This window comes from Scylla paramamosain, chromosome 8 (genome assembly GCF_035594125.1).
Source record: "Scylla paramamosain isolate STU-SP2022 chromosome 8, ASM3559412v1, whole genome shotgun sequence".
Lineage (NCBI taxonomy): Eukaryota > Metazoa > Arthropoda > Malacostraca > Decapoda > Portunidae > Scylla > Scylla paramamosain.
This window is the reverse complement of record NC_087158.1, coordinates 16499540-16514539: the sequence shown is the minus strand read 5'-3', so window position 1 is coordinate 16514539 and position 15000 is coordinate 16499540. Positions and strand designations below refer to the sequence as shown.

Below are 15000 nucleotides of genomic sequence, written 5' to 3'. Positions count from 1 at the left end.
AAGATGACTATGGGGGTTATGAGAGAGTGTGATGTTATTGTGAGAGGCTGCAACAAAATATGTGAGGTTTTCATGTGAGCTATCTTGTTTTCGTTAAATCGTTTTATTTCAGCTTTCTTTTTATTTGTAGACATTTCCTTTCGTTCCTCTATCTTGTTTTTCTTTATCTTTGTGTTGTTTTAAAGACTGGGTATTTGTGAGGAGGAGGAGGAGGAGGAGGAGGAGGAGGAGGAGGAGGAGGAGGAGGAGGAGGAGGAGGAGGGATTGTGAGGTAGACTGGCCCCTGAAATTGAAGGTTTAATGGAAGAGTAGAACTAGTAAATTGTTAAATTGTTATGTGTTTCTGACTGACTTTCTCTCTCTCTCTCTCTCTCTCTCTCTCTCTCTCTCTCTCTCTCTCTCTCTCTCTCTCTCTTGGCTTCCTTTCTCGTTTATCAATTTTCATTATTTTCTTCCTTTATCAAGTATCCTTCCTCTTCCCTTCTCCCACTTTCATCCCTACATTTTAACTCCTCCTTTCCCTTCCTTTCCTCCCGCCCTCTGCCATCTATTCCTTCCTCCCTTCCTGGTTAGTCCCTCCTGTCTCCTATCTCTTCCTCCCAACATCTTTTCCCTTCACTCTTTCTATGTCTTATTTTCCTCCCTCTCCCCTCTCCTTTGTTCCTAAGTCTTCCATTGCATACTATCCTTTCCATTTCCCTTTCTTCTTTATTTTCTTCCCTTCCCCGTTCATTTCCTCTCAACTCCTCTTTTTCCTCCTCCTCCTCCTCCTCCTCCTCCTCCTCCTCCTCCTCCTCCTCCAGCGCATGAATGGCAAATTGTCATGCAGGAAAGGATGTGATTTTCTCAAGAGGAATTAGGTAAAGAGGAAGAGATTGAGCAGGAACGAAAGCTATTCAACGTCCTAATGTCCTCCTCCTCCTCCTCTTCTTCCCTGACCTTCCCCCATCTTGACTTTATTCTCCCTTTTATTGATTATCTTTCCGTTTCTTCTTTAAGATTTTCTTTCTTTCACTCCCTTCTTTTTAGCTTATTATTCATTCCTCCTTTGCCTTCTGCTTTCCTTTAATGTTTTTTTCTTCTCTTCTTTCTCCCTACTTTAGTTTCCTTCTTCTTTTCCTTTATTTTGTTGTTGGTATTCTCAATTTTCCTACTTTAGCATCCTACTTTCCTTCCTTGTTCCCTTTCTCTTCATTTACTTTATTCCTTATCCTCGCCTGTACGTGTATCCTTACATCCTTCCCTTCTTTAATATTCTATAACAATAGTTTTCAACCTTTCCCAAGTTCATGGAACCTTCCTGAAGTTTTTGAGAAATTCATGTATCCTCGCGCCTAGGACGATTAATTATAAGTATTTAAATGAATATTTCACGTTTTTATTTAGTTCCTTCCTTGTCTCTTTCTCTGTTTTCAATACTTTATTTCCTATTCACTTTTGTTTATCCTAAAATCTCTCTCTTTAATAATATCGTATAACGTCCATTAATCTCTCCTATCTCTTTCTCTCTCCCTTGAATTTCTCTTTTCTTCTTTGTCTCTTTCCCTTCTTTTAGTACTTTATCTCCCATTCACTTTTGCTTATCTTGAAATCTCTCTTCAGCAGTATCATATAATGTCCATTAACTTTCCTTATCTCTCTCCCAATTTCCATCCGTCAGGTGCCGCTCTACTCCAGCTCGGGCCTCCTCTCCCTCGTCCTCGTCATGCCCGGGGAACAGAAGAATTTTGTCGCCAATGGACTCAAGCGGGTAATTAAAGATTCACGTTGTATACTGTGGTACATACTTTCATTTCACTTTTATTTTATCATTCTATCTCTTTTTTCGTATTTTTTTCATATAATTTATTTTTCATTCACTTTTATTCATCCTTTTTTTTTTTATCACTTCAATCCCATTCTTTGATAACCATTCTGACAACTCACTGTTTAAAATCTTCTTTTGAATATTTTAATGTCTAATTCTTTTCTGTACCACGATCTCCACCTCATCTTTTGGCGATCAACGTTATCAGTTTTCACGACCAATTCAGAGTGACTGCTTTGACGACCACCTGTGATAAGTTTCGACGACTCACTCTCTATGTCTCCAACTCTGTGTCTCTCTCGCCTCACTCACTGGAAGGTTGTGTTTAAGTGATCGCTTAAGTTTGGTTCAATTATCATTCATTATGCGAGGCCGTGGGTGATTAAGGTTAACGAGAGAGAGAGAGAGAGAGAGAGAGAGAGAGAGAGAGAGAGAGAGAGAGAGAGAGAGAGAGAGAGAGAGAGAGAGAGAGGAACACATATCACACACACACACACAGAGAGAGAGAGAGAGAGAGAGAGAGAGAGAGAGAGAGAGAGAGAGAGAGAGAGAGAGAGAGAGAGAGAGAGAGAGAGAGAGAGAGAGAGAGAGAGGAACACATATCACACACACACACACACACACAGAGAGAGAGAGAGAGAGAGAGAGAGAGAGAGAGAGAGAGAGAGAGAGAGAGAGAGAGAGAGAGAGAGAGAGAGAGAGAGAGAGAGAGAGAGAGAGAGAGAGAGAGAGAGAGAGACGTACCCCTGAAGTCAGTGAGCCAATTAACAACACACGCACAAACTCCATCAGCTTGAAGTTAAATAAGAAAAGCCAAAAACCTGAGAATAACACCCGAACCAAAAGTAATGATAAAAAATGAAACTTACAAAATAAACACGTGGATTTTTTTCTTTCTTTTTTTTACTCCGAGCTATTTTCCTTAATTTTTGGCTGAAAGGAGGTCAAAATCTAACGAGTGAAAAAGAAAGAAACCAAAAGGAAAAAAAATAATTAAGACACACGCTAGACAGAAAAGGAACAAAATAAGTGTATTTTCCCACAAATTACTCCTCTGTTAGAAAGAAAATCGAGAAAATGAAAAAGAAGAAAAAAAAAAAACGTGGCAAACAATTGTATTTCTTTGTCAAACTGTTTCTTAACTGAGAGCAAGAAGAAGAAGAAGAAGAAGAAGAAGAAGAAGAAGAAGAAGAAGAAGAAGAAGAAGAAGAAGAAGAAGAAGAAGAAGAAGAAGAAGAAGAAGAAGAAGAAGAAGAAGAAGAAGAAGAAGAAGAAGAAGAAGAAGAAGAAGAAGAAGAAGAAGAAGAAGAAGAAGAAGAAGAAGAAGAAGAAGAAGAAGAAGAAGAAGAAGAAGAAGAAGAAGAAGAAGAAGAAGAAGAAGAAGAAGAAGAAGAAGAAGAAGAAGAAGAAGAAGAAGAAGAAGAAGAAGAAGAAGAAGAAGAAGAAGAAGAAGAAGAAGAAGAAGAAGAAGAAGAAGAAGAAGAAGAAGAAGAAGAAGAAGAAGAAGAAGAAGAAGAAGAAGAAGAAGAAGAAGAAGAAGAAGAAGAAGAAGAAGAAGAAGAAGAAGAAGAAGAAGAAGAAGAAGAAGAAGAAGAAGAAGAAGAAGAAGAAGAAGAAGAAGAAGAAGAAGAAGAAGAAGAAGAAGAAGAAGAAGAAGAAGAAGAAGAAGAAGAAGAAGAAGAAGAAGAAGAAGAAGAAGAAGAAGAAGAAGAAGAAGAAGAAGAAGAAGAAGAAGAAGAAGAAGAAGAAGAAGAAGAAGAAGAAGAAGAAGAAGAAGAAGAAGAAGAAGAAGAAGAAGAAGAAGAAGAAGAAGAAGAAGAAGAAGAAGAAGAAGAAGAAGAAGAAGAAGAAGAAGAAGAAGAAGAAGAAAAAGAAAAAGAAAAAGAAAAAAAGAAGAAGAAGAAGAAGAAAAAGATTACCACCACCACCACCAACAACAACAACAACCACCACCACCACCACCACCACCATCACCGCCACCACCACGACTAACAACAAGAAGAGGAAGGATAAAAGCAAAACCACTAATATGTGCACTGTATGTGACTAGGAGTGTCTGAAGTCTGTTTGTATCAATATAGCATCACCTGGGGCTCCTTCACAACCATCACGCTGAAGGCGCTGAAGGAGATTCACAGATCTCCCTTAATTTACGTGGAATGTCTCATGGGACGCATTACATTGTGGTGAGCCTCTGGGGGCGTCTCGAGCTGGTGTCTGGGGGGCGTTGGGGAGCATCAGAGGAGAGCATTGGGAGAGAGAACTGTGAGGGACTAATGGCCTGTGTTTATGTGGCAACCCTGCATGAGATGAAGATGGAACACGAGAAGAAGATAAACAGGATGAAGATGAGAGGAAGATAAGATAAGAAGATAAGAAGACAAGAAAATAAGAAGACAAGAAGAGATAAGATAAGAAGATAAGACATGAAGAGGATACGGTAAGAAGAAAATAAAACAAGGGAAGAAGATAAGAAGACAAGGAGGCAAAATGAAGATAAAATGAAGATAAGATGAAGACAAGATAAAGATAAAGCACAAGAAGGAAAAAACAAGGTAAGAAGAAAAGCAATATAAGAAGATGCGAAACGAATAAAAGGCAAAATAAGAAGAAAAACAAGAGAGGAAGAAACACAAAATAAAGGGCGAAACCAAGAAAAAAATAAATTAAGAAAACAAAAGAAAGGAAGAAAAACGAAATAGGAAGAGAAACCCCCCCAAAAAAAAACTAAACAAAAAGGAAGACAAGATGAAAGAAAAACGAAATATGACGATAAACCAAGAAAACACAAACAAAAAGGAAAACAAGAGAAGAAGCAAAATCGTTGTAAAACTATCACTACAATTATAGAACGACCTTGGGAGTCCTAATGGAAGGGCTATATAAGAATGTTAATATAGACTTTATCCTCTTCTAAGAACTGTTTTCTAAAAGGTCACAAAGATGATCAGTCAGTTTTTTTTTTTTTTTTTGGTTTTCCACCTATGAAGAAGCAAAATCCATGTTAATTAATCACTGCGGTCATAACACAACCTTGGGAGCCGTAATGGAAGGAGTACACAAGGATGTTAGTAGTGAGGCTCATGTGTGAGGACTGTTTTTCAAAGATCACAAAGATGAGCCAGTTTTTTTTCTTTTTCCAAATGGAGACTCGGAATCCTTGTTAAACCATCACTGCAATCATTAAACGAGTCTTGCAAACTTCCCAAAACTAAAGGTAGCCAGATATAGTTGAGAGAAACGCTTAAGAAGAGAAACATTTAAGAATACGACAGAACGAAACTCACGGACATTACCAAAGCATTCGCAAGACTAAAAGTAAAGAGACCTTAGATATCTCGTGTGGGTGGCTGTGAATCTCTCCCCCATTTACTTTATATATATATATATATATATATATATATATATATATATATATATATATATATATATATATATATATATATATATATATATATATATATATATATATATATATATATATATTATATTATTATTTTTATTTTCTTAAAGATCCTTCCGCCTCAGATCTTCCCTTCATAGATCACGCGCCGCCCCCGTGACCAGCCAGGCAGCGCGGGCGTGGGCGGTCGGGAGGGGGGAGGTAGGGGTGAGGGTAGGGGTGAGGGATGAAACGTTAGGTTGAGGCTGAACGAGAAGAGGAAAAGGATGATGATGATGATGATGATGATGATGATGATGATGATGATCATGATGATCATGATGATGACGATGAGGAGGAGGAGGAAGAGAAGAGGAGGAGGAGGCGTTTTTTGTAGTAACATTATTATTTTTATTATTATTATTATTATTATTATTATTATTATCATTATTATTATTATTATTATTATTATTATTATAGTAGTAGTAGTAGTAGTAGTAGCTTGAGGGGGAGGAGGAAGAGGAGGACGAGAAGGCACAGGAGGAGGGGGAGGAACAGAGCGAAGAAGAGGAAGAGGAAGAGGAAGCGAGAAGATGAGGAAGAGGAAGACTAGAATGAGAAATGAGAAAGACCATCCTGGCAGGAAGAGAAGGAGAGAAGGAGGGAGGAGGAGGAGGAAGAGAAGCAGCAGCAGCGAGAGGAGGAGGAAGGGTATCGTCCCGGCAGGGGGCTTTCCATCCTGGTCACGTCCTGCCCGGGGCCCCTGGGATGGCGAGGGCGGTGGCCGCGGTGCCAGGAGACGAGGCTGTCAGTTATGGCGGGGCAAGTATTTCATATATCCGCCGGTGGGAGGCCCTGACGCCGCGGGGGAGCGAATTTTGCAGTAATAGGAGAGGTTAGTGGGTCATAGAGTCCCTGGGTGTCCTTAAATGTCCTTTAGACTCCTTAGGACATTAGGGTGTCACCTTGTTGCCTTTTTAAAGGAAGGAATGCTCTTAAAAAATTTTAGGAGCAGGAAGGGGACGGGGATGATGGGTCTGCGTCGCGGTGGAGAGACGAGACATGTGTGGCGGCTGGAGTAGAGGCGAGGCTGTGGTGAGGCAGAACGGGGCGATGATGGGATATGGTGGGGAAGGACAAAACGAGACGAGCATGGATTGACGCAGGAGAGGGATGAGACCGAACGAGACCAGAACGAAGACATGGCGTAGCTGAGACTAGACGAGATGAGACGAGGGGAAAGCGTGGAGAGGTGAACACGAGAACAGCGGCGTTAGTGAAGAGGGTAACTTGTAATGAACAGGACTTGGTAGGTACGTGACAAATGCAGTTATAAGAAATGCATTGTATAGTTTAACTCAAAGCTATACGTATTAAACCGAAGTTCATACATGCGAGTGTGAATAAAACGTGGCTTGCAGTGAGTAGGCGGCATTGGAGTGGGCGGGCTTGAACAGCTGGGGTAGGTGTGTTCTCTCTTGTAATTATAATACAAACTGTTCGCTGTAATTCTGCGAAGTATATATATTCATAAGGGGAAAATAAGTACAGATTATCCACCCAGTAATAATTATATTCTAGAGACAAAAGAAAATTACAATAAGTAATTCCTACTCCTCTCATTTTCCCCCTTTCTCTCATTCTTTCTTAATTTTCACTCCCAAATTGCAGTCACGGTACTTTATCACTAATGACTCACGTGCACAGAGAAGCGGGGATGTCCAGGGCTGGGAATAGTAGTGTGGAAAAGATCGGGGGACGTAGGAGGGGAGTACAAAGGGCATGGAATTGTTGAAGTAAGATTGTGCAAGACAGGTGGGGAAATGAATTGCTGGGTTGTGCAAGGAGGGAAAGAGATTGAGAGGTCGGGGAGGGAGCTGAGTGCAAGGAGAGAAGAGAAGGAGAGAGGGAGAAGAAAGGTAGCTATGCACACTTCATTGTAACACCCTGAGATACGAGGGAAGAACAGGATAAGAGTTTTTTAGCGTTAGTCTGCAATCACGCACGTTACCTATTATCTGCCAAGAGAAGGAGGAGGGAGGAGGAAGATGAAAGGTCCCTCATATATTATGGTTCTTCCTCCTCCTCCCCCTTGAGTGACCACCAATAACACTCGCCTACTGCTGTGGCTGTGATGACGTAAGAGAATGTAATGAGAAAGGTGCGACAAGACAGGTAATGACGAGGCGAGAGGTGTGAGGCGATAGGTGATGACAAGACAAACGAGAGACGTGGCAGGTATGGAGTGATAGGTGATGATGCTACCGACAAGAGGTGATGAATTTGGGGGTGTGACATGAGAGGTGATGACGTGACGGAAGGTACTGACAAGACAAGAGGTGATGACGTGAAAGGCCATGCTGCAGGTATAGGTTAGGTTAGATTCTGCTGAAGGTGATAAGAAAATCGGAAGGTGGCGGCGTGGCAGGAGGTGACATGACGTGTTACTCTTCCAATAAATGAGCTTCCCCCCGTCACTGCGCCGTAAACAAACACACCATTAATTCTCCGCCAGCCAACAATTTCTACTCTTGATTTTTCTTCGCGACACCGATATTGAAAGAGAAAGAAAAAACAATATACATTAAAAAAGATAATCCCTCCGGTTCAGTTTTAAGAAGATTTTGAAGAATCCCATCCCATTCCAGGCGAGATTTCCAAAGAATGTGGTGAATCCGAGGAATATTCTGAAGTATTTCGTTCCTTTTCATTCATGAAGAGTCCGAATGATTAAGACTTGAGGGATACTAATAAATGATCGCACGGGAACCTTTGGGGTGCGAGGGATGAGAGGAGAGATTAATTGAAGCTATAGTACGATCAAACGTGTGTGTGTGTGTGTGTGTGTGTGTGTGTGTGTGTGTGTGTGTTGTGTGTGTGTGTGTGTGTGTGTGTGTGTGTGTGTGTGTGTGTGTGTGTGTGTGTACATCTCTATCCTTTTCTGTACAAGACTGCTTTTCTTTTTTATTCTACTTTATGAATAAATATATTGATTAAAAGTATTTCTAAATGATAAGTAAATAAATAAATAACAAATAAACAAATGAATAAATAAATAAATAAACAATAAATGAATAATAACTAAGTAAAATATGTAAACAGAAAAAAATATATAAATAAATCATACCACCACCACCACCGCCACAACCACAATCACTACTACTACTACTACTATTACTACTATTACTACTACTACTACTACTACTACTACTACTACTACTAATGATAACAATAAAAGAAAAGTAACACTCTATTATTCTTTTAGACACAATCAAGACGAAACAAACACACCAATAAATTCATAATTAAAAAAAAAAAATAACGCTTCGTTTCTCTGTTGGCTGATCAGTCACTTTTATCTCCAAACTTTTCAATGGCAACAAAAAAAACAAAACAAGTGTAAGAGCCACAAATCGAGAATCTCATAAAAAAAAGTTACGTCTAATTTTTCCTTACGCCTAACTTTTCCATTTTCCAAACAGCCACTTTTTTTTTCCCCTCTCACTTTTTACTGCCCCAATAAAAGAGAATCAATATAAGAAGAAAGCCAGGCAGCATCACTCATCCTTAACTTGTCCTCTTCCTCCTCCTGTTCTTGCTCTCATCTTTGATCCTCCTTTTCCTCATCCTCATCCTCCTTTTATGATTTAAGTTTATTGCGCTATCTACTTAGTTTATCATGTTTTACTCTCGCGAAATAAAAATATAAATTCTTCTCACTCGTCCGTATTTTTTCCTTTCTTGTCCTCTTCAGTTTACAGATTTCCACTACCACAAAGCAAGAATTGAAATCTATCCTCGCTCATTCTTATTATTTTTTTTCTTCTTTCTCGTTAGTTCATCAATGTTCAATCCCACACACAAAGCAAGATAGAAAATCCATCTTCATTTATCCATACTGTATTCTTTCTCGTCTTCTTTACTTTAACATTGTTCAGTCCCACAAAACAGGAATATAAACACATCCTCACTGATTTTCTCCTTTCTCCTACATCGTCACTATTTTCTCCTTCCTCCTTGTCCTCCTTAGTATATAATTTTTCACTACCACAAAACAAGAAGAAAAAAATCTCCTTCATCCCTATGTTATCCATCCTTCTTGTCGCCTTTATCATTTTCATTCACAAAACAAGAAAAAACAAATCCATCATTACTCATTCGCATTTTCTCCCTCCTCGTCCTGGTCGTGGTCAGTTGGAGTCGAGCTTGTCGTCTGCTAAGTGGAGTGAGTTGCTCCGCTCCATGCTCCCTAACACAGTGAACCTCAAGATGCCAGTGTTCAGGCACCGCGCCTTCCACAACATCTCCACCATCCTAAGTGACCTTGGCCTGCGGCAGCTATTCCAGGTGTGTTATGTTGTGTTAAGTTCTGTCGTGTTCTGTTATTCTGCCTCTGCGTACTTCTGCTCTCTCTCTTACATAATACACTGTTGTGTTACGTAGTGTTGTTATGCAGAGTGTGATTGCACTGCTATTCTGCCTCTACGTTCTGTTACGTAGTGTTCTATTGCGTAGTGTGTGGTTTTGCTTCTTATTCTGCTAATCTGCCTCTACTTCTGCTGCTTCTCACTCTGTTGTGTTACGTGTGTTGTGTTACGATTCCAGTGCCACGTCTGCCATCCTGTCTCTACTTCTGTTAGTTTTATTACTATCTCTAATCGTCTCTCAGTTAGTTCTCGTACACTCTACATATTTCTTTTCATATTTTTCCGTCCTAATACTACATATCTTCACTTCCTGTTCTCACCTTTATCTCCAGACTACTCCCTCTCTCTCTTTAGCTGCTTCTCTTACAATGCTAATATCCATTTCCATTTTTTCTACACACAGTCCCTACCTTGCCGTCTCCAAAGACACCATCCCCACACTAATAATAACGCCTTTCCATACTTTTGTCTCTCCTCATCCCTCAAACAGAAGAACGAAGCAGACTTCTCAGGCATCAACCACATCAAGAACCTTTATCTCAACGACGTGGTGCAGTTGACGGAGTTCCAGTCGTGTCAGATCGAAAAGCCCCGCACACCTTCTGTTCTGAGCGGTAGGAGGAGACGCTCGTCTGCCCCTTCCCTGGGGACCCTGATGGAGGACAACACTGCAGAGTCCAACTACCTTAATCACCCGACTTACATTTACGGCCTGCCCATGGTGGAGTACGCGAAGGTCAGACTCACACGCATGGAGTCCGGGGAAAGGCACGACGCAGCCACAGCCACGCAGCAGAAGGCGCCGCAGAAGGACATGAGCACACGCACAATGGACGGCGGGGCGAGTGATGCTGATATACGCGCCTCTATGCTCAGGTCCTCGCCAGATGTCCTGCAGGAGGCGACACTACAGGCAGCCACGTCACTAGACACGCCTGCTAATTCCCTCCCTGACAAGACGAATACTTCGGGAAGCGACGCGGCGGTGACACAGACTCAAGATGACGAGGGGACAGTAGAAGGGATAGTGGAGGAGGAAGTGTCGACCTACCCTGAGTACTATTACTACAACAACTACCACTACAACGACAAGGAGTACGAGTATAAGGAACACATGTACGACTATGGCGAGGGTGGTGAAGGGGTGTTGGCCCCTGAGGAAAGGATGGATGTGGAGGTGGAGGAGGAGAGAGTGGATCGTATGGGCGCCGCAGCTGACGGGCCCGGTGCTCACTACAGGCAGAGTAATGTCGGGACTCTGGCGTTCGACCGCGCCTTCCTCTACGCAGTCAGGCACAACCCGACGGGACTCCTGTTGTTCCTGGGACGCTACCTTGACCCGCAGGCGAACTAGACCAGGGAACCATTAGCATTTTAGTCAGTACTACACGCCTCTAGAACCATGTCATGTTAATTAGACCAGGCAGCATATAGAAACTAACTAGACAGGGAAGCCTCTAGGATTATTGTCAATATTTTACATTTCTAGAACTCACTGTAGCCGGGAAATTCTAGAACTATAGTCATTATTTCGCTCCTCTAGAACTGCAGCAGACTAACATAGACCAGGGAACTTTTAAAACTATAATAAGTACTTCTCGTCTCCAGAACTACAAGCTAACTAGATTGGAGAGCCTTAAAGATAATACTTAATATTCCATTCAGTAGAACTGCATCAGACCAACTAAAAATCTCCAAAGGCCTCACCGTTAGTCCCTAAAGAACTTCATCCTTCAATTCATCTAAGCCCTTAAGACTCTATATAACATTCCACCTTTACAAAAACATATCAGACATCATCAAAAAGCACATCAGACACATCAGACCTCAAATCAAAACCTCATAATTAGTCGCTAAAAAAAAAAAAAAAGAAAAAAAAAAAAAACTCATCCTTAAGAACCACCTGCCCATCAGAAGTTTACTCAACACTTGACGTCTGCAGAACCATGTTTTTTTTAACTCATGTCACGTCACCCTCAGAACCTCATCCTTTCCTATGCACCTCTCGCATCCTAACCAACAACAAACACGCCAGAGAGAGAGAGAGGAGAGAGAGAGAGAGAGGAGAGAGAGAGAGAGAGGAGAGAGATAGAGAGAGAGGAGAGGAGAGAGAGAGAGAGAGAGAGAGAACCAGGAAGTAACCCTCGAAGAAATAAAAAGTGAGTTAGAGAGAGAGAAAAAAAGAAATGTAAAAAGAACGGAAAAAAAATATGCTGAACATGTCGAAAAATATGAAAAAAAAGCCTCTCTAATTAGGTCTGTCTGTGTGTGTGTGTGTGTGTGTGTGTGTGTGTGTGTGTGTGTGTGTGTGTGTGTGTGTGTGTTGTGTGTGTGTGTGTGTGTGTGTGTGTGTGTGTGTGTGTGTGTGTGTGTGTGAGGTTGGTATGATTTATGAGGAATTAATGATGTGTGTAGAGTGAAAAAAAAATGTGTTGAAAAGTGTTTGCAGGCATAGAGGGCAAGAGAGAGAGAGAGAGAGAGAGAGAGAGAGAGAGAGAGAGAGAGAGAGAGAGAGAGAGAGAGAGAGAGAGAGAGAGAGAGAGAGAGAGAGAGAGAGAGAGAGAGAGAGAGAGAGAGTGGGGGATGTCTTTAAGCAATTTATTTTCACAGAAGGGACACAAAAGGATAATTGATTTACTTAGACAAGACTGAAAATAAAAATTAAGAAAGAAGAAAGGAGGGAGAGAGAGAGAGAAAAGAGAAGAGAGGGTGGAGATAAATAAGTATGGAAGAGGGTGGAGGGCTTGGAGGACGGAGAGGAAGAGAGGAAGGGGAGGAAAGACGATTAAAGGGGAGAATGAAAGGAGATGAATAAGTAGAGATGAAGGGAGAGAAAGGGAAGAGGAATGAGGACAGGGGAAGGGGAGAAGAAAGGGAGGAAATGAAGGAAGGAGAACTGAAAGAGTAAACGAAGGGAGGAAGATAGATGATGAGGGAAGAAGCAAGGAAGGAGGAAGGGAGAAGGAAGGGGATAAGAAAAGGAAGAGATGAAGGAAGGAAAACTGAAAGAGTAAATGAAGGAAGGAAATAAATGCTGGGAGAAGAAGGAATAAAGAAAAGAGAAAGAATAAAGAAAAAAATGAAGGATTTAAGGAAAGCGAAAAGAAAGGGAGGGAATAAAGGAAGGAGATAGATGCTAAGGGAAGAAGAGAGAAAAGACAAGAAAGGAAGAAAGGACGGAAGTGGATAAGGGAAGAAGGGAGTAAAGGAAGGAAATAGATACTGAAGGAAGAACGAAGAGAAAAGAGAGGGGAGGAAGAAAAGACGGAAGTGGATAAGGGAGGGAGGGGAGGAACGTTTATCAAGAAGCCCATTACAGGAAGCATTCCGCCCTTACCTGGCTGAGAGGGTCAATAAAAAACACCCCTTGTTCTTAATTAATGTCCAGATAAAGAGATGCTACTGGAATAATGTTAGCGTTTTCATCTGAAGGTCATGTTATTTTAGGTTAGGTTTAGATTTATTCAGTTCTTTAATTTCACTGCTGATCCCTTCATAGAGTAGCATCATATAGCTACTGTCTCGATATTATTAGGTTAAGGCTACCTCCATAAAAGCCAGGTAAATTCTCAAGATAACCTTCAGTGTATCAATTTGTCTGTTCCGGGAAGCTATTGATAGTAAAGTGAAGTGGGGAGATACTGATGAAGTGGATTAACATGGTATGGATGATCGAGTGATAAATCTATAAATCCAGCAGATATATAAATGACTGAGTAATATGGGAATAAATAAATGAATAGGAGAAGGAAGGAATTATATATATATATATATATATATATATATATATATATATATATATATATATATATAAATATATATATATATATATATATATATATATATATATATATATATATATATATATATATATATATATGAAAAAATGGTCAGGAGGAATGGCAGGAGTAAAGGAAAAATGGATAGGGAAAAAAAAAGAAGGAAGGGAGAAGGGAAGAAGGGGAAGAAAATAATGGAAGGATGAAATGAGAGACAAAAGAAAGGTAGGAAAAAGGAAAGGAAAAAACATTATAAATATATGACAAGCAAAACTTATGTAGATTAACAGACAGTGACTAGCTCTCGAGAGAAAACAGAGGGAGAGAGGAAGAAGCGAATGGGGAAAGGAGAAAAAGAAAAGATGCAAACGAAAAAAAAAAAAACAGCTAAAAGAAACTGATGTAGCTAAATAGATTATAATTATCCCTCAGTTAATTGTGCTAGTGAAAATTAAAGCTGTCATATGTGACGTGCTCCTCCTTCCTACTTCTTCCTCCTTACTCGTGTTCAGGCTCCAGGGAATCCTTACATTTTTCATTAATTTCCAGCATCACCTCGGAAAGAAAATAAAAATAAAAATAAAATAAATAAAAAGACGAAGGTGCAATCAATGCCTGGTTTCCTGGTATTAGATGAAGGAGAGGTAACTTTTTGTTTGTAAAGTTACTTAGAAGACTTACGCACTCGTTTCGGCACGGCAAAGTTTTCACCGGACAATAAAAGAGCACGTTGTCTTTTTACTTGTTACTTATTCTCAACACATGTTTGGGTTCGTTAAACAGGATGACGAAGAGTATTTGTACAGTACGTTTAGGCTACAGAAATAGAAAAGCTACTAGAGTTTTGTTATGTTGATTTTTGGCACAATCCGTGTATGTGTGGTGTGTGTGTGTCTCTCTCTCTCTCTCTCTCTCTCTCTCTCTCTCCTCTCTCTCTCTCTCTCTCTCTCTCTCTCTCTCTCTCTCTCTGGTGATACGAGTGAAGTGGGACGCCCTCCATATTATAGCAGCTCAACGCCAGCACACTCGCGTCGCCTCCCTCACCTGGTAACGTTTATGACACCACCCTGAGACGAGGGGAGCGGCACGTCCTCAAACGTTATGTATTTGGAAAGGTTCTTAAAGGGGATGTGTGGGGTGTACAATTCCCAAGTCCTTGTGCGAATGTAAACTAGGACGCAGTTTTCATATGTTTACTTAAATTGAAGGGAATATGTACGTAATGATCAAATATTCCTTATCTTTTGTATACCTATTTGTTTTCCCATGTGTTCTTAATGTAGTAGGAAACATGCAAGTTCGTATGTATAGTGACTGTTCTTTCAAGTTGATGGATGTTTTTTTTAGAAACTCCACAAATTCAGAACATTCGAAGCTTTTTCAGCTTTTTGGCTTCATTAGTGATACATTCGCGTTTACATTTCACTCCATGTCGTGTCAGCATATTAACTTACCATATCGTGAAGCATAATAACAAAACGAAAAGATACTCAAAACAAACCGAAGAAAAAGAAAGTTATCATAGTTGCTACTTTTATACGCCTTTTCTTTCATGCGACCATTTTCTATCTTTATTTGCACTTCTCTCTAGATGCCAGAAAAAAA

The 15000-nt window shown here is 40.4% G+C and overlaps 1 protein-coding gene and 1 long non-coding RNA gene across 4 annotated transcripts in view; one reads left to right on the top strand and one right to left on the bottom strand.

Annotated features, from left to right (window-relative positions):
* The window catches only part of LOC135102866 (uncharacterized), a 78742-nt gene extending 67236 nt beyond the window's left edge, over positions 1 to 11506 (top strand). Inside the window, exons 10-12 of the mRNA XM_064008455.1 lie at positions 1661 to 1750; positions 9384 to 9536; positions 10107 to 11506. Of these exons, the coding sequence (XP_063864525.1) occupies positions 1661 to 1750; positions 9384 to 9536; positions 10107 to 10970 (1107 nt within the window). The 3' untranslated portion in view covers positions 10971 to 11506. The remainder of the gene's footprint in view (positions 1 to 1660; positions 1751 to 9383; positions 9537 to 10106) is intronic.
* Positions 1 to 15000, bottom strand: part of LOC135102868 (uncharacterized) — a 127916-nt gene that overhangs the window by 83743 nt on the left and 29173 nt on the right. The gene's annotated exons all lie outside the window — the stretch shown is intronic.